This window comes from Cyanistes caeruleus, chromosome 7 (genome assembly GCF_971803275.1).
Source record: "Cyanistes caeruleus chromosome 7, bCyaCae1.hap1.1, whole genome shotgun sequence".
In the NCBI taxonomy this organism is placed as follows: Eukaryota; Metazoa; Chordata; class Aves; order Passeriformes; family Paridae; genus Cyanistes; species Cyanistes caeruleus.
In genome coordinates this window covers 26994638-27013039 of record NC_141707.1, presented here as the reverse complement: position 1 = coordinate 27013039, position 18402 = coordinate 26994638, and the positions used below count along the sequence as shown (strand labels likewise).

At 48.2% G+C, this 18402-nt stretch overlaps 1 protein-coding gene across 3 annotated transcripts in view; it reads left to right on the top strand.

Annotated features, from left to right (window-relative positions):
* The window catches only part of IGFBP2 (insulin like growth factor binding protein 2), a 58903-nt gene extending 42700 nt beyond the window's left edge, over window positions 1-16203 (top strand). For all 3 annotated transcript variants that reach the window (XM_086896905.1, XM_023931200.2, XM_086896906.1), the window contains 3 exons: window positions 10774-10997; window positions 12394-12534; window positions 14320-16203. In XM_086896905.1, coding sequence (XP_086753031.1) covers window positions 10774-10997; window positions 12394-12534; window positions 14320-14487 — 533 coding nt within the window. In that variant the 3' untranslated portion in view covers window positions 14488-16203. The remainder of the gene's footprint in view (window positions 1-10773; window positions 10998-12393; window positions 12535-14319) is intronic.
* Window positions 16204-18402: the final 2199 nt, after the last annotated feature.

Sequence of the window (18402 nt, the reverse complement as noted above, 5' to 3'; positions counted from 1 at the left end):
TCCCTGCACTTCTTGCAGAAGCTCAGTGTTTCAGTATTTGAGTTGCTTACAAAGGCAGGGGTGGTTTTCTCTAGCTTGGGGGCCATCTCACACAGTGTATCATCAGATCCCCTTTTTCAAGTGCTCTTTCCCACATGCCTGGATCTCTTCCAAGGCTTTAACTAGTATCCAGATCATCTGGCCAAGAAAGGGGTGCTGTGTAGATCAGGTGTAAAGCAAACACACTGGGGTGCTTGGTGCTGAGAATGCTGCCTGGCTGTACACAAAATGCTTTCTGGAGCTGTTTGAATGGAAAGCTGACTGATGTGCACCCCAGCTTCTGTTCCAGTGGTTCAGCTGGGTTATCACGTTTGTCTCCATCACTGTGTTCCGTGGTGGTCTGTTTCTAAAGCTTTGCAGTGCCTCCATTCTCCCTGGGAATGCAGCTACTGATGTTCCTGTCTTTTCTTCTTTCCTCTACCACAGTTTTATGACTGTCTTCCTGCCTTTGCTCAGCAGGAGTCTGCAAACTCCTGAGGTTTGAATTCGGGCAACTTCATGGGTGGCCCAAAATAGAGAGTAATTTTCAAACAGAATGAGATACAGCCCTTTTTTCTATAAAGGCAAGAGACCAAAGCAACAACATCAGAGTGAAGCAGCAGGCTGCCTGGCACTGCTTCCCTCACACCTGTGGGGAGGAAAATTCCCCTTCTGAAGGCCAAGTGGCATGGATGTGGCCATGCTGTAGGCTCTGGAGGTTGGAAGTCACTGAGGTGACTATAAAGGTATCTTGCATTACTTGGGTGTGCATGGCCCTTGTATGCCACAAACAGTTATTACAGATCAAATTACTGCCTTCTGGTAGAGTGTCCATGAGTTTGAATGTTTCATTGTGTTCCTGCATGTGTCAGTCAGCAGTGGGATGAATCTGCAAACTCTTAATTTTGTCAAAGCTCCCGGATATTTCAGTAGCAGTATTGTATCAGTGAAGACTTTATCCTTAGAGAGTGGCAGCTGCCTTGTTTCAGTAAATGCACATACTAAGATAAATAGTAAATGTGCATAACAAATACACGTGCAAGACCTGGTTCAGTCCCTTCTCATGGAGTACTTCAACACAAGGGTTCATTCAGCTCTGCCTCTAGCTGTGAGAAGGATAAAACAAGGGTTAAAGAAATTGAGCAAAGTGACTGCAAAACTGAGTGAAATACTGCCCCAAGAACAGATCACCAAAGTGTTTTGACATAACCTGAAACAATTGTGGTGTTGCTTAGCTTGGATGTCAAATGAGAAAAAAACACAATTCGGGAACTGCTCAATTTGTGGCTTAAATGTGGGATGTAGGACTAAGTAACAGCCCTCATGAGGAGGGAAGATAATGACTGTGAGTGCTGGAGACAGCCGGGAGATGCTTGAGGGCAGAAAAGGCTCAACTAAATTGCTGCAGATACTCCCTCTTTGTACCTATGGTTCAGTGCTCTGTTTTTATTTGTAGGCACCTGTGCTTTGTGCCTGGGGAATGCAAGTTTCTGGGGGGAAAAAGCACACAGTGTTGGCTTTAAGGGCTGGTGCATGGCTCAGGGGCTGCATGAGGACAGTGAGTGCAGCAGACCTTAAGGTGACGCTGATGGTATTGGCTGTTGGGCTCTGGCAGAGTTTCTGACAAGGTAGGAAGAAATTACTGTAATAATAGTGTGTTTTGAAAAAGACAGACTGAGGAAATGTGCAATGAGATTTGGATGGGTGGTGAGGGGAGTCCTGGCCTGAGTTGCCGTCTGGAAAATTGACTTTGGAAAAGTGAGATGTTATTTAAAAATTAGTAATATAAATGACTGAAGTTAATTCCATTTGTATGCATAATAACTGGAGAAGCCAATGTGGCTGAGAAGGGAACAGAGCAATACCAGAGATAGTTGAGAAATGGCTCTTACAGGCAGGATGAAGCAACTTTTTGCATTTTAAGTGTATTTTGCTTTATTTGTGCGTTGTTTTTTGTTTGGCTGGGGTTTTTTATTGCTAGTTTTGAGGCTTTTTCACCTTTCTTGAGGGTACAAGGTCAGACTTCTGGCTGTGCTGCATATAACCTTCCTAGAAGGTGCAGTACTCTGCTGCAGGCTCTTCTGGTCATGCCATGTCCAGAGCCACTTGCCCACCAGCCATTGATTCTGATAGGATCAATGATAGGGGTTATGAACAGGCACCAAATGCTTACTCACAAATCAGTGAATTGCGGTTGAGCTTCCAGAGCCAGAGGACATCTTTTTGGTGAGCTTTTGTCTGTCCTTGAGGAGCTGGAACAGGCAGAGGGCACTGTCAGAGACTTTCTCCCTTAGCTTCTTATATGATAGAACCCACAAAATTTCCCTCAGCCACCTCTCCTTGAAGCAAGATGTCTTGTATTTGGCCAAAGCACCCTGTCCAGGAGACATGGACAGATATGAGTGCTTCCTCTAGTAGTCCATCTCTTGTTTGTGCAGTTTCAAACTGGTCTTTGGCAGTCTGTCTCCAGCAAGCATGGTGTTTGCTTGTTGTGGCCTGCACTGATGAAGGTAATAATTTAAAAATAGGAGAATAGTCTGAAAAGGTCCTGTATACTACAATTTTTCCCAAAATGTGTGAGGGAGGCAGAAACATTTAGTGTGATTTTGGAGAGTTTCTTGTTTTTGTATATTGTGCGTCCATCAGATCATAAGTCCTTCATCAGTCCTTCCTGGCAGACTGCAGAGTGTCATACCTGGGAATTGGCCTTGTTGAGATTCACAGCTTCTGTAATTCTGGCAGCATCTGGCTCTCCTGCAGGAGAGCGAGGTGCAGCAGTCTAATGCCAAAGATAATCTAGATAGTAATGAACATGCAGGCACCCTCGTGGAGGCTGCGGTAAGGAAAACTCTCCTGTGCTTGTGCTCCAGTACTCTGGACTGTGGGATGCAAAAACCCTGGCAGATTTGGACTTGGGGTTAGAGATGGGCCCATGTTTCCAGTGTGAAAATACAGGTAATTCAAACACAGCAATTAAACTTGTAGGAAATTAATAAGGTGGTTTTGTGGTTCACTTTTTTACTGGAAATTCATAGGAACCAGAGAAGGCACTGATCTTATACTAGAAGCTGGTTCAGGCTTTTTGGGATGCCTGAAGACCACACAGATGCATGTGAGTGAGCAGGGAAGGAGAGTAGACTTGGCTTGGTAGGATTAATGGCTTGTTTCATTCAGGCAGAAGCCCCTAATGACTAAGCAGTAACTGCTCTGGGGATTTTACAGACAGGGTCAATGTCAAATCGGGAAGCTGCAGTGCAATTAATTTAAGCTGGGAAGTGTTTTCAAGTTAATTCATTTGGTTCTGCTGGGAAGGTTGGAGCTTTGCAGAGGGCTAATTGTCGAATTGTGTTGAAAAGGCTGAGATACGGTTCACTAACAAGGGAGAATGCTTTTATGGTGGCAGGAGCTCAGAGAGCCTCACTCAGCAAAACCTTCCAAATGCGTTGAAGGTCTTTCCCCTGAGCATGCTGCCTTCACACATGTGGAGGTTAAGTACATGCACAAAAACGCTGTCATCAGCCATGAGATGAGACCTTCTGGCTCCTCAGCCTCAGCTTTTAGGTAAGTCCAGAGTGTCTCTGCTGTAGGTGTGCACTGGGATGCACATCAGCTCCACTCCTGGGAGAAGTGGTGAAAGAAAAGCAGCACTGTAAGTGGAAGCTTGGTAAATGAAGGGACTTAAAGTATTCTCCTGCATTTTTGAGGGTCCTGAACAGCATTCTTACTTACCATTCTTGGCACAGAGTGAACAGCTGGTGCTGGAGAGAGCAGGATGTCGCAAACAATACATTCAGGCTTACTGCTGGCAGGAGGAGGGCTGGAGCAGACCTTCCCCAGTGGTGCTTTGTGCTTTGCTGGGTCTGCACAGAGTGGACTGGTAATGTGCTACACGGCCCTTCAGTCAAATAATTTGGAAAGAAAGCTAACAAAACAAACCCTGCTATTTTGTCTTTCTTCAGCCTGGTTGCACATTTCCATGAAATGGTGGAAACTTACTATTTTTGCGAATTGTGTTCCTGTTTGAGATGCAGTTGGCATTTGCTGACGTGTTTGTAGATATATTGGGAGGTGGAGGGGGAGGAGAGCTAATAGAGAGACAGGCAGTCATACAAACATACGCACATGCAGAAACACATAGAGGCAGGCTGTGTAATTGCTCAAGTCCTGTATCCTTGGGAAACCAGTCTACAAACATGGTTTAAAAAAAGTAAAAAAAAGACTGTTTGAAGTAAAACCCGGGGGGAAGGATATCTCAGTCCCTTTTCTATCCTCATCTGACATCAGCTTCATGTCAGTATTGCTTCTCCCTCAGTGCTGGAGGGCTTTGTGTGCAGAGGTGCACAGGTGGGCTGTAGGGCACTGTGCAGTGGTAAGAGGTGGATGGAGGAGGGAAGGTTGAGCTCTCCAACCACTAGGAATAGCCAGAGAAAAGAGAGCAAAGCAGGCTGCTTTGCTGTGCTGCCCAGAGTCAGTGTCCCTGGCACTTTGGAGGCGCATAAAGCATTTCCTGTAGGATGCCTGAGTCAAAGGAAAGCACTGGGTGCCCCTTGGATCACCTCTCGATGCCAGCTGCTCAGGGTAGGGAGGGGAGCTTGCTAAGCAACCCCTGACCAGAACATGCTGTTCCCTCCCCAGTCCTGCCTTCCCTGCAAGTAGAGATGGGCTGAAAAGATCTCATCGCAAAAAAAGAAAAAAAAAAAAGGATGTTTGCAGAGCCCTAGGGCTTTTGGCCCCCGGAGATCTGAGAGTGCTTTGTGGACAGCTTATCACAGAGGTAAAGCAAGCTCTTGGAGACCAATGCAGGAAATTTCTGGCTGTGGTGTGCAATTCCTCACTGATACTGAGCAAGTTGGTGTGATGAAATAACCCTGGGAATGCCAGCAGGCAGAGTCCCGTAGAGCTTTCCAGCAGCTGGAGAGATGCTCTGAAGTGATCAGTATCCCTTGGCAGCCAGTGTTTTTGAGAGACTGGGATGACTGGTCTTCAGGCCAGTCCTCCCAAAAGCTGGGTGGCACGGATACCTCTGGACTTTTAAGTCCTTTGCACCCAAATCAACAGCTTAAACATGGCATGTTCCCCATGCAGAACTGGATGAGGCTAAGAAGAACAGGCTGCTGGCTGAGGAGAGGGGATAAGAAGCAATATGGGGCTGTCCCTGTACTTGAATCCAGAGGGGTCATGCACAGCTTTTCCCTCTTTAGGCCTGTCAATGGTTGTTAAACCCAGTCTAGATGAAATAGCTTTGGTTTTTGACCTGCTGATGTCCAGGAGGAGAGCAGAGGAAGAATTGCTCTGTGACGGTCTTCTCTTCTGCCCCTTCCCTGAGCATCTATGGTTGCCCTCTGTGAGAGATGCTGTTGCAGGGCAGGTGATGCTTCTCTAATGTGTGTCCTTCTCCCATTGCTCCCTCTCCTACACAGTCCATTGCTTATGCACTCTCTGTGGCATTTCCAGATGAGCCTTTATGCAAAGTGAAGAGTGAAACTTGAGTGGGTACTTTGGTTTCATCTGCCTCTGGACAGCTGCATCCAGACTGGCTTGATGATGCTTGGGGCCAGACCATGTACCAGTGCTCCCACATTTTCTCTCTGCTGCCAGCTGAGTGTGGATAGATGTTGTGCCACAGCTCGGTGCTTTACAGGTTGGCAGCGCTAATCAGCAAACCCTGGGTTCTTTCTGGGGTAGGGTGTGGGCCAAAGGTTCTGGGCTTAGGGGTGGGTTTTGTTCTTGGCAGCTCCTGTGTGAGGCAATTGCAATGCCAGTATAATCCTTGTGGGCAAAGTTTTTCTGAGGTTTCTGAGTTCCAGCTCGTAACACACACAACAGAGCTGTTGCACCTTTGCCCAGGGCTCTTCTAGAAGTACTTTGCAGACTGATGAGGCAGAGGTCACTGGGGCTGTAGCTGGGGTTTGTCTGCTCCTTCCCTACCTTCCTACAAGTAATTCTTCCGCTGGAGCTGTTGTGCATATGAAAGGTCAGGCTTAAAGGCTCTCTCTGTTAGCACTGACTTCCTGGCAGCCTGGGACAGGCAGCTTTGCTCCTTAAAATAAAGTGGCAAGCAAGAAGGCATTTAAATTATCCTGAAATGGTAGAACTTGCAGACACAAAAAGCTAAAAGAGTTGGAGGCAAAAAAGCCCTCAAAACTAGATAAGATGGATGACGCTGCTTAAGGTAAAAAAAATCTTCATGGATGCTGCATTCCTGCAACTCAAAGTATGCTCACTCCTGTACATGGTGCAGTGCCAGGTCAGGTCTTAGGCTTCTGGATTTGTCTACATATTCCCTGCATGGCTTTGGGCAGCACTCTAAAATATTTCTGTGCCTTTTTTTTGTTTTTATTTAATCACATGTAATTCAGGATGAATGTCTTTCTGTCTTCAGGGTAATTAATGAACTGCACAGCCCTTAGACATCTTCAGAAGGAAAATGTTGGCCAGTGGAGGCTGTGATTGCTGTGGGAGGGAGATACAAGCCCTATCCAGCCCAGGACACAGCCAGAACCCCCAGTTAGTGGGGTTTCAGGCAGGGTGTCGAATGCCACTTGGGTGAAACTTTCTGTGGGTCTGAGACTTTAATCAGCACTTAAACACTGTACAAACACCCCGGGCAGATAAGCAAATGCACGTGAAACCCTCTGGGCAAGCTGTTGATGAAGGAAAGCAAGTGCAGAGAGAGCAGGAGCAGCACTGGCGAGGGTGGCTGCAGTCCTTGGCATGGTGTGTGCTCTCCGTGATAGAGCCTGGCCCTCCTGTGCTAAGTGAGTGCTACTGGCTCCATCTCATTCTGCGGCCCAGATACGCTTCAGGGCTCTTCAAAGGGATAAAAATATATTTTTAACCTGAGGCAGCTGCCTTTTTTTGTGTGGTACATTTTTTTCTCGTAGCTCTGGAAGTGACAAGTTGTTTTTCAGCCCCTCTGTTTCTCAGCTGTCTCGGCAGAGGTGCCTAGAGGTCTCAAACCAGATTCCCAAAAACTTTAGCCCTGGAAATGGGTAGTCACTTTTGAAAATGTTGGCAAGACGGTGCAGCTTCCTACAAATGTTAACTGATGGCCATTTGAACAGGCTTTTTCCTCAGCCAAGTCCTCGCCCCATTGAAGTTAATGTGAATTTTCTTTGAAAAAGGCCATAAAGAAATTGTTTTCTTGGCAAGTAGAGAGGTGTTTCATGGACTCGGCATCAGCATTCAGGAGAACTTCAGCTATCTGCTTAGTTGAACAGCCACACTTGTCCCACCCTGCACAAAGCTCTCTACCTTTTGATCCAAAATAACACAGGAGATGTTTTCCACATGCCATAAAAAAAAAAAAGCTATAAAACAATTGTTTTGGAGTTTAGCACCACTCCCTTACAGATATATTTAGTGTGAATTGAAACTGGACAGCAAAAAGGCGTTGGCCAGGATGACAGACAGATTAGGGCTCTGTGTCTTGAGGCTATTACATACCTGCCCATCCCATGCTAGTAGGGGTGGTAGGTGGCTTCATAAGTTCATGGTTTGTAATAAATAAACATGACTTGCCACTTTTGGGGCAGCATTAAAAAGCATTATCTGGATGTAAAAGGGGTTTTGGCTTGTGACATGCTCTGTGCTGTCCTGACCTCGAGTCTTTTATCTCTCTACTCTTCTTGTTGCTCCCCAGCCCTTTTGCTCTTTCAAATGTGGTCCATCACACCTGGTGCTCAGCCTTCTCCTGTGCATGCAGCTTGTCCGGAAAGAAATGCTGATGCTCTGCACTTGGGGCCAACAGCTTCTGTCTCATCTCCCTTCCCCTGTGATGAAGCTACCCCTGGAAGCTCCAAGTCAGGATATCTTCTAAGAGCAGCACCAGATTCAGGAGAGGGAAAAGCTGTGATGGGGCTCTGCCATCAGCCCCAGGTGGACCAGTCCAGCTTGGCAGCAGAGTCAAAGGCATGGCTCACCATAGCTGACTTGGCCTTAGAGAGGAGAGCTTACAGTCAATAGCAGCTAGACCTTCCTGGCCACTAATCCAGTCTTGCTCCTGTGATGGTGCCTGGGGAGCCAAGACCAATCTCTCCTGTCCCTGGGTGTGTTCATGCACATTGGCTTGCACACTCCCCTCCCATCGGTGGTTTTCTTTGGGCTGATATTTGTTAGCATTGGAAAGTGAGAAAAATGAGCAAAAATATTATCAGAAGCAGGTTTTGTGAATGAATCAGCCGACAAGAGGCTTACCAGCTTGCCTGCATTTACTAGCACAGTGCTTATTTGGGCAGATGTCTATATATTTTAGTTGGAGGCAGGAAGGAGTGAAAATGGATGGGGGAAGTCATCACTTCCAGTTTGCTGCTTTTCTGTTAGTTTGTACCATCTTTTTCTGAATGAAGCAGGGGACTGTGGTGTGCCTGAGAAGCTGCCCTGCTGCTGCCCTTGTTCTGCTGTTGCTGACAACTTGGGGGGCACCAAGGAGAGAAGCACAAAGGAGGTCAGAAGGCTAAAACTCTCCTAAGCAGCTTGTTGGGGATCAGGGCCTGGCCAGCCTTGCCCATCTCTTCACAGTGCTTTTTTATTTGGTCTTCTCTAAAGGCAGCCTCATGGCCTTCACTCCTCTCACTATGTGTTTCTAATTAATGGTGAGACTGGCGTATAAACAGAATATTCCTGCTCAAAATATTGCTTGTCTGACTCCTAGGATGATGGCCAGATGGCAATCACCAGACAGCAGCCTAGACTTTGAGCTCGCCCATCTGGCTATCAAACCTGGTCTCAGCTCTCATCTGGAACCAGAACTGAGGAAAGTAATGGACTTTGCCGGATTGGTTTTGCCCCATGTTTACTTTTCATCTGCTACCTAAGCAGCTAAAAACCTGCAGACCAAATGCATTTAGTATTTTTGGAAATTGTGAAGAAGTTAAAAAAGACACTGGACAAATCCACTGAGAGATGGGTCTTTTGGTGGCTTTTGAATCCTGTGGGTCATATGCATTCTTCAGGCATGAAAGTGCTTTTACTGCTGGTCTGCAGCACAGATTAGGAATGGTCCTGCTCTCAAGCAGCTGCTGATGGTCTCATGAATAGCTGGCTAGGTAGTGCCTTGATCCAGCCCACCTGGGCCATCTCAGCATCAGGCAGCTGCATGTTTGCTGATTCAGTTCAGACAAAACTCTTCTGGCAGTTTCTCCTTTGTGAGCTTGGGGTTGTAATACCTGAAAAGAGCTTAGAAAGCTGTGGCAGAAATAAAACACTTTCTATTATGATTTCTCACTCTGTTGTGACAGTAGGGCTATGCCCTGAAAAAACATCATCATGCAGATTCTGAAAAAAGGAACTGTTAACATCTGTAAATGCTCTGTATGCTTGGTCCTCAGAAGCAGGAGAGATCCATAAATTAAGCACTGTTAGGTCAGCTAAAGCATTGCTTGTCCTGCATCATGCACAGTTTGATATGATTTCTTTAGCTCTAGATAAGTGCCTGAGTTCCATAATGTTGGAAAGCTGAAACTGGAGGTGCCAGATTGAATTGTGATGCTGGGAAGTTGGGTGCTACAGTTCTTCCTTGGCAATACTGAAAGACACTTCCTGTTTGTCACCACCACCAGAACAGCCTGGTCTGTCCCCTGGTGTGGTACCTATGAAGTTGCTGAAGAGGTCTTATATAGAGAAATATATACAGAGACATATAAAGCCTGGCCTGGGTTATTGCACTGAGAGGTGATGTGCATGTGTGGGTTCAATCCTAATTTGGGCTGGAAGGGACCTCTGGAGGTCTTGCTTCAAGTCCCAGCTTAATTCAGGGTCAGCTTCAATATTATATTCAGCTGTAGTATTAGATGTGCTTGCTCAGCCAGATCAGAGCAGGCAACAAGGAGTGATCAGCTGTCACCTCCTGGGCATTTGAAGCAAACAGGAAGAATTGAGATCTGTCCTCTTTGCCACTGCAAAGTCCAAAGAGACTGGTGCCTGCAGCATCGTGACCATCGTGTCCTGCTCTGGCAAGGTTTGCTCTCACAAATTCCTGGTGAATTGGGAAAATGCATGAAGCACAGAGCAGGAGATGGAAAAAGTCCAGAAACCCTCAGATTTCTGCTAACTGATTTTGAAATGGCTGAACTAGCTGGGATCTTGTGGCTTTCAGCAGTGGCAGAGTTGTGACTGTTCCTCTGTCAGCAGAAGTGGCCAAATGCAGAAGTAGGTAGAAGCTAAATGAATAACAGTGTATGACAAACAATGGGAAAGATGGTATGGCAAGGATGATGATCACTGAAATGGCAGGAACTCCAAAGGATGTTAGGGTGGCCACATGGCCACAGAACAAAGGCGAGGTATTTTTGAAAGTAGGCCTGAGAATTTATTTTAGCACATGAATATTGAGTAAGTATTCCTGGAGATACTCTGAGGGATGATAGATGGACTCAAGGTATTGTTGCTAATCACTGTGGTTTTAAGTGTTGGAGCTGAGGTACACTTGGCATCTCTAATCCAACTGGACTTCGGATGGGAAAATTGCATTCTTGGGAAGGAATTTAGAAGGTCACAGAAAAGCCAGAAAGAACTTCTCCAGCAGCGATTTCCCCTGCTCTCTAAACTGTCTTTTAAGAGTGGTAATAACTCCAGAATGAAAGGATCTATTCTCACCTTCCAGATGAAAGGGCTAATGCAATTTAACATTTTTGCATGCAAAGATTTTATGGCTTGGTAACCAGCCACGTCTGAAAATGATCTAGGGCAGGATGAACACGTGAGGCAGCGCCTGACTGAGCTGGACGCTTTCCTTGTCTGCCCCGTCTCCTGCAGATAATGGTGATGACCGGTCTGAGAGCATTCTTGCTGAGAACCACGTGGATGGCACCGTGGGGATCCTGAGTGGAGCTGGAGGGAGGAAACCCATGAAGACGGGCATGAAGGAGCTGGCAGTGATGAGGGAGAAGGTGAACGAGCAGCAGCGGCAGATGGGCAAAGTCAGCAAGGCCCATCACAACCACGAGGACTCCAAAAAGTCACGGCTGTCGACAGGCAGGGTGAGAGGGCAGGGCTGTGGGGAGCTAAGGGGGGAAGCTGTGTGCTCACTGGGAAATGCTGAATGCAAAGCCTAAGTGTCATCTGCAATTACTGTCTTAAAAACAAAACAAAAAAATAAGTTGAAAGAAAAAAGTGGGGAGAAGCAAAAGAAGAAAAGCAAACATTTTTGGCCTGATGCTGAGGCTGGACACACCATTTGATGAACTTTTGGTATGCTGGTCAGGAGGCATTATTTTCATTGCAGCTTCACCTCCTGAAGAGGGGTTTCTGCTGACTCGAACCCACCTCTGCAGGGGTGAAGGCATGCCCTTTGCCCATGGACTGGCTTTCACTAAGCAGGTGTGGCCCAAGGGGATTTGAGGGGCCAGAAGCAGGGTTGTCTGCCTGCTGCAGGGCAGCCCCAGTCCAGGTTAAAGGAGGCCACAAGCCCCGAGAATGACCTGTTTGATTGTCCTGTAGCAGGGAGAATGATCTAACACCTCCCAGTCTCCTTGCCTGTCCCTGTCATCCAGTTCTTAGCCGTGGCTTCCCTCTAGTGGGAAGCTTGATCAAGGCAACTAGATGGGATAGGAATGGGGATGGAGATGGAAACCCACCCCAAAGGGTCCGCAATATACATCCCTGTAAACATACAGAGTTATTATTATCTGGGAAGCACAGGGACAGAAAGGAGCTCTAAAAGAGTCCTCATGCCTTCCAAGAACTAGGCAAAACAGAAGTTTGAAAGAAAATGCAGGCACCATCAACTCTGAGAGCTCACACACTACTGCTGCTCCTTTGTAAAAAAAACCCCAAAACCTCACCCACTGCAAAAGCAGAGAGGTGTGGACTCGGTTTGGCTCACATCAGGCATATTTCAACCATACTGCCTTGGCTGGAAGCCCTGTCTGGGAGCTGCTGTGGATAAAGAAGGATACCTCCAGAGGCTGGTTTTTGGGTACTTTCATTCCCAAGTCTTCCTCTCCACTCCCATGGAATCTCACGTGCTTTTGAGTTGCACTTCTGGGCCAAAACTGCATCTCAGGTGTGTGCTCTGGGCTATGGTTATGGAAACCCTCCTGATCTATCTGGACTAGCCCTGCTTCATGTCACTTGTCACCACCAGTGGGAGCCATGGTGGCCTCTCTGAGGCTTCTCCTCTGTATCCAGGACTTGGGACCTGGTATTATGTTGGCTCTTGGCCACATACATGGGAGAAATCCATGTGTGTGCATGACTGATTTTGGGTACCTGGAGGTGGAGTCTGCAACAGGACCCAGTGGTGAACCTGTGTCTTTAGGGATGCACATGTGTTCATCCCTACTGGTGTTTCCATTGTCCACAGTGTTGATGCTGAATGGTACCATTGTCCTGATATTTATCTATTTATTTATCTGTTTTTTGTGCTGTTTTCAGACCCCTTGTCAGCAGGAGCTGGATCAGGTCCTGGAACGCATATCTACCATGCGGTTGCCAGATGAGCGAGGGCCCCTGGAGCATCTCTACTCCCTTCACATCCCCAACTGTGACAAGCATGGCTTGTACAATCTCAAACAGGTAAATGGGGAGAGTGGGAGCTCTGGGGCTGTCTATGCTTCCAGAAGCAGCCCTTCGCTCAGTGTCTGTCCCCACCATGTACAGACACAGAACTTGCATAGTTCAAGGCTGGGCTGATATCATGTGAGGTAAAAAGCAAATGTTGCATGTGGCATGGACAGGTTTATTTACACCCAGGTGCATCTGCAGCCACAGGTGTGCACAAGTGGAGATGAAATCCACATCCACACATGGTTGTGGGACAGTCCAGAGATGGAGAATCAATTTAGTTCTTCTTCCCCACAAGAGCTGCTTATCTGCCCAGGTCTGTTTTCTTGAACTTTGAGCCAGGCCTTGTCCTGTCTGGGCCCTGCTGCAGACAGAGAAAGAAAAGCAGAGAGGGACTGAATACTGAAACAGTCTTGTAGACAAATGAGAAGGCACTTCTGGGAGTCAGGAAGGTTTCTGCTGCACTTTACTTGTTTTCCTCCACAAGTCAAGGCTGGTCCCACAGCTCCAGGAGGGATTCCTTCCAGGCAGGGTGGGGATTGGGGTGCAGCATACTTCTGATGAAGGCATTTATGGGACCCAGAAAAACTGAGAAAACTTGTGTGTCTGAATTCTGGCTTCATCCATTCAAATCCACTAGGTGACAGTGGGTGAGCAACGGGGAAAAAACTGCCAGGAAAAACAGCAGAACAACAGCTGGTGCAGGGTTGACTAGAGTGACCTGTGAATAATACCTGGATATGAGGATCCCTTATAACTGAGCCTTTGGAGGGGACCCATGCTGTTTACATGGCTAGGCTTTTTATTTAGGACTACTTCTATCCCTTGATCAGAAGCATTAACAAAAAAAAAGGATGCTCTGAGAGAATCTCCCTCTGTCTGTTCTTCTGTCTCTGTCCCACTTGGACCCTCACCCATCTACCTCTGAAGAGCCCCATGGGCTGGCTGGATCCCCCAGCATGAGCACACTTGGAAGGGCTGGATGGAGCAGAGCTGGCAAATTGCCTGTAAGATGAGCCATGTCTGGGGAATGAGGCTGAACACTGCAGTGATGCTTTGTGTGCTACAGAAGAAAAAAAAGAGTCTCTGCTGCTCCTTGTACCTGGGGAACAAGTCAGCCTGCACTGGCCTGCTTGGAGTAACCTCTGCATGTCCCACTACACCCTGTTCAGAAATGTATCTGCTGGGGCTGAAGGGATGAACATCGGGTTCAAAGTACCTGCAGCACTGAAGGGCAGGAGTAGGACAATAACTATTAGACCAAGAAACTTTTCTCTAACAAGACTGGGAGGAGAGAGTCCAGGTCCAGATGCACCATGGTTCCCACCTCTGTTCTGGGATGAGTGAATCTATGTTTGGTGTGGCTGTGGGGGCCTTGATCTGATGTTTGTTTACCGTAATCTACAGATGAGAAGAATCTTATATAGCTCCTTTGTCAGTCTGTCTTGTCCCCCTTTGCCAAAGGATCCTTGTCTCATTGGGATGCTTTCATCAACAGTTGGCAAAGGGTGATGCATTTCAGGGACACTTAAAATTGGCTTCTTGGTCCCTGGCACAGCCCCTGGGGAAAGAGGTTCAGCCCTCATCCTGTACTGCTGGAGTAACACTGCTGTGAAGCATTCGGCCCTGGGGGATTTGAGTACAGCATTCCATGGATTTTGCCTGAATCTAAACTAGTGCCAGATCACCAGAGAAACCCCAGCTCTGCCAGTGCTGGGGCTTGGGCTGGGTGACGTGGAAGTGGATTGTTTTGTCCTTCTCTTGACTCTGACACCTGTCCTGTTCCTCTCCATGCAGTGCAAGATGTCGGTGAATGGGCAGCGTGGCGAGTGCTGGTGCGTGGACCCCATCCATGGGAAGGTGATCCAGGGTGCACCCACCATCCGTGGGGACCCTGAGTGCCACCTCTTCTACACAGCCCATGAGCAGGAGGACCGGGGAGCACACGCCCTGCGGAGCCAGTAGACAGATGTGATCTTGCTGGCTGGAGGTGGCTCACTGTGGCCCCAGTGCTGGATTTTACATGAGTTTCAGCATGTCTCTTTAAGCTCTGGAAGAGACTGGGTGCTGCCCTCCTTCCTCAGCTGCCTGGTTCCTGGGGAGGGGAGGGATAATGGGAGGGGAAGGCAGTGGGGGTTTTGCAAGGAGAAGGGACTGCTTTCTTAGTCTTTCACCCAACATAAGCCAGAAAACTGGTCTTTGCTCCTCACTCTGCAGCCCTGCCCTCCCTGCTGCTTCGCGGCATCTTTCTGCACCCTCCAGCACAGAGTGCCATGTGCTCCCTGACCCTTCCCAGGGGACAAAACCCCTTGCTATGAGTGGGAGAGGGTAAAAACCTGAAAGAGCCCAGCCTTTCCCCCTCTTTTTCTCTCTTCCCCAAGACCAAAGACTGTAAATACTGTCACCTGCCTCTTGTGTCCTGCCAGTCAGTCTCTTGTACCTCAGCCCAGCCATCAGTCCTGGCATGGGATGTGGTGTGGGAGGGGGGGAAGGAAGAAAGACCCCACATTCCCAGCTGGAACATAACACCACAGTTGGGATGTGTTCCCCAAGGAAGCAGCAGTGAGGGAAAGGGCTAAAGATGAGACAGCTGCCACCTTGCCCCCTAACAACACTCTTGGGTGCTTCCTTTGCTCATGCTGGGGCACACCACAGGGACCTGGCTTCAACCACTGGTCTGGGAGCATGGGGCCTTTGGGTGATAGCAAAGCTAAATGCTTGTTTTTCCAAGGGATTTGAAGGGCTTTTGCACAGTATTTCTTAGGATCAGCTTATGCCGAGGGAGCTAAAATGAACTTGCTGAGGCTGGGTGGAAGGATGCGTGTGTAGATTTAGGATAACAAGCCAGGGGATGTCTCTCTCTCATTCATTTTTTCTTTATTTCTAGATAGGAAAAAACAAAACATCTAAAACCTGCGTTCCCAAGCAGCTGCCCTTGTCCCTCCATTTTTGCTTGGGACTGAAGTGAGCATCTGTTATTCAGCACATAACTTTTTCTTTTTGTAAGTAAATTACAGTATATATCCTGCTCTGTAAAGGCCCTCACACACACACAACACACATACACACTCTCTCACTCCTCTGCCCACATACACATTTGTATAGATGAAATCCAAGTGATTCCAGGTGCTCTGAAAGGTTTTGTGCTGGACATACTGAGGAGAGATGTGTCTCTGCTGTTAATTCACCTGTTGATTTCTTTCTGTACAGAACACACTGATGCTGAGAATAAATAACTTCCCCATTGCCTAAGCAAGGAGGTTTTATTATTTTCTTTGTTTTTTTTTTTTTTTTTTAATATGGATTGTCCTTATTAGAGCAGTTGCAAAAACCCTCTCCTTGGAGTAAACATCTTGGGCTTTTCTTAAATGGTTTGTTGTTTCTTGTCCCCCTTCTTGGACCCACATGTCAGATCTGAAGTGTGAAGGGCACAGGGGGTGGGCTCTGTAAATTAGGGCCCTCATGCCTTTGCAGGGGTTTGGACATGGCAATGGGGGAGACAGGGGAAGGACTTTGGAAAGTTGGGGATGGGCATACGTGGATGTGTATGAATGGGAGCACATGAAAGAAGAAAACACACCATGCAAAACCAAGTAACTGTAAAAATGTTGCAACCTGTTTTCTGTTAACATCTGAGGGTGTTCTGCTTTTTCACATAAAACTTGCACATGCTGGCTCTCATCTGCAGTTTGTACATTGTTTTGTTTAGGAATAGGGAAGTTTTCTTATGTGTTTGCCTTCTTCCCTTTTAAGAAAGCTGAGCTACGTAAAGATGGAATAAATTAAATAGGATGCCAAAAAACTGTTGTCCTTCCCCTCCACAGTGCTTGTAGAAAATGTTTCTTTGCCTGATTCATCACATGCAGATTTGTCCCTGACCATCCTTTGTCCATGGCTGACAGGCAGTAATGGGAGCTGAGCTTTTCATTGTTACTGGCCCCAGTTATGTGAGCAGGGAGGAACTGGTGTCACTCCTCCTTTACTTGGCTATATTCCTACCGTACATGAGTCCTTGTGAATCTGTTGGGAAAGTGTAGGGAGGTACAGGCTCTGTGTGTGACCAGAGTTTGGCTGAGCTGCTCCATTCACAGGGCTGTGGAGAGATGTCCTGCACCTTCTCCCAAGGTGAGAAGGGCTACCAAAGGGAGTGTAACAGCAGAGCGTGATGTTTGGGCATCACAGAGAGGAAAATAATAATTAAAAAAACAACCCCACACTACATTCAATTAAAATGGCAGCACTGAGGGAGAGGCTCTTTGTTGGCCCCAACATCCTGCATCCGGCTGCCTGTCGTTTCCCTTTGGACTCCCACAGGGGAGGCAAAACTACTGGGCTTCTTCTCCTGCTTCTTTCTACTCCCTGCCACGAGTTTCAGACTGACACGTGTTGAGTGGCTTGCCAGGGATGAGGAGCACCAGGAAACTGTATGGGGACAGGAGACAGTGAGTGCATGGGACTGCAGGGGAGGGGGAAAGAGGACAGGCCTAATGGGGTGTGGGATGTAAGCTGAAGAACATGGGAAAAGTAGCAAAATTAATAGCCTGTTCTGTGCCTCTGGGGCAAGCTGGAGGTGGCTCAGGTGATGCCATGGGGGGGAGTAGCAGGGTGGGGCACAGGGGTGCTCCAAGCCAGGTGCTGCCCAAAGAGGGCTGGAGGTGACAGAGATGCCCAAGCCAGAGCCCAGCAGTGCCGGGGGCCACCCTCCTGTTCAAGGGCTGGAGGGGAACAAACACAAGCTGTGACACCTGCCACTAGACCAGGCTGCTCCAAGCCCCATCCCACCTGGCCTTGCAAGCTCCTATGGCTGGGGTATCCACAGCTTCTCTGGGAAACCTGTTCCTATGCTTCATCATCCTCACAGTGAAGAATTTATTCCTAATATTTTTAGTATAAAAACCTGCGCGATAGTATAATATAAACAATGTTATTTAATACAAAGAAAATCATTATTGTGAAAATGTATGGCCGTATCTGTGTGCAGCTGTAGCTACTTATACAGGTGTATACAGCTCCAGCTATCCTTAGGGATGTGATTTATTAGCCCGTAGCTGAAGGCAGCACTGACTTTTTGGGTGGAAAGCCCAGTTTCAGGGTCCCTGCGGCTGGAAGCGGCAGCACCGCGGGCCTGCCCGGCCGGCCGGGCCCTGAGGGTAAGGCGGGCGGGGCATGGCGCCCCCTGGTGGCGGCTGCGGCGCCGCGCGGCTCCCGCCCCCCGTGCAGCCCGAGGGCTCGGCCGTGTGGGGTGTCCGGGGGGGACGGCGTGTCCCTCGGGGACAGGGTGTCCATCGGGGACAGGGTGGCTGTGCCAGCTCCGTGTGCTGCAAGACGGCTGCGAAATGCATTGTTGGCACAGCCCTGGCAACCCCCGGTCCTCAGTGTAGGGGACAGAGGGAATGAATTCGCCTCCCGCCCTGCTCTGGGCGCATGGGGTGATGCTGGCAGGTGAAGTGAGGGGAAGAGGGGCACAGGAGGAGGGAGATCGGGGGCGAGTGGGAGGATGAAGGGTGATGGCTGCCTGGACGGTGGGGCAGGCTCAGATCCAGCACCGGGGAGGGCAGTGGGATGAGCCACTGAGAGCTACCACAGAGTGTTTGAGGACCACGGCCTGGCTGGGCTGAGCAGCTCCAGGGATGTTACGGACACTGGGGCAAATATTCCAGCGGCCCCAAAAGGTTTGAGACTCAAATAGCACGTCTGCTCCCAAGCTGTAGAGCTCAGTTTGAGATAGATAGCATTTAGGGGCTTAACGCCACAGGTTGCTAGGTACTTTACCCTGGTAAGCTGGTTGAACGTGTGTGCTGTGCCCCACTGCCACATCCACACAAAGACAATTCTAAAAAAAACCCAAAAAACCAACAAATTGTAGCTCTGCTTTCAGGA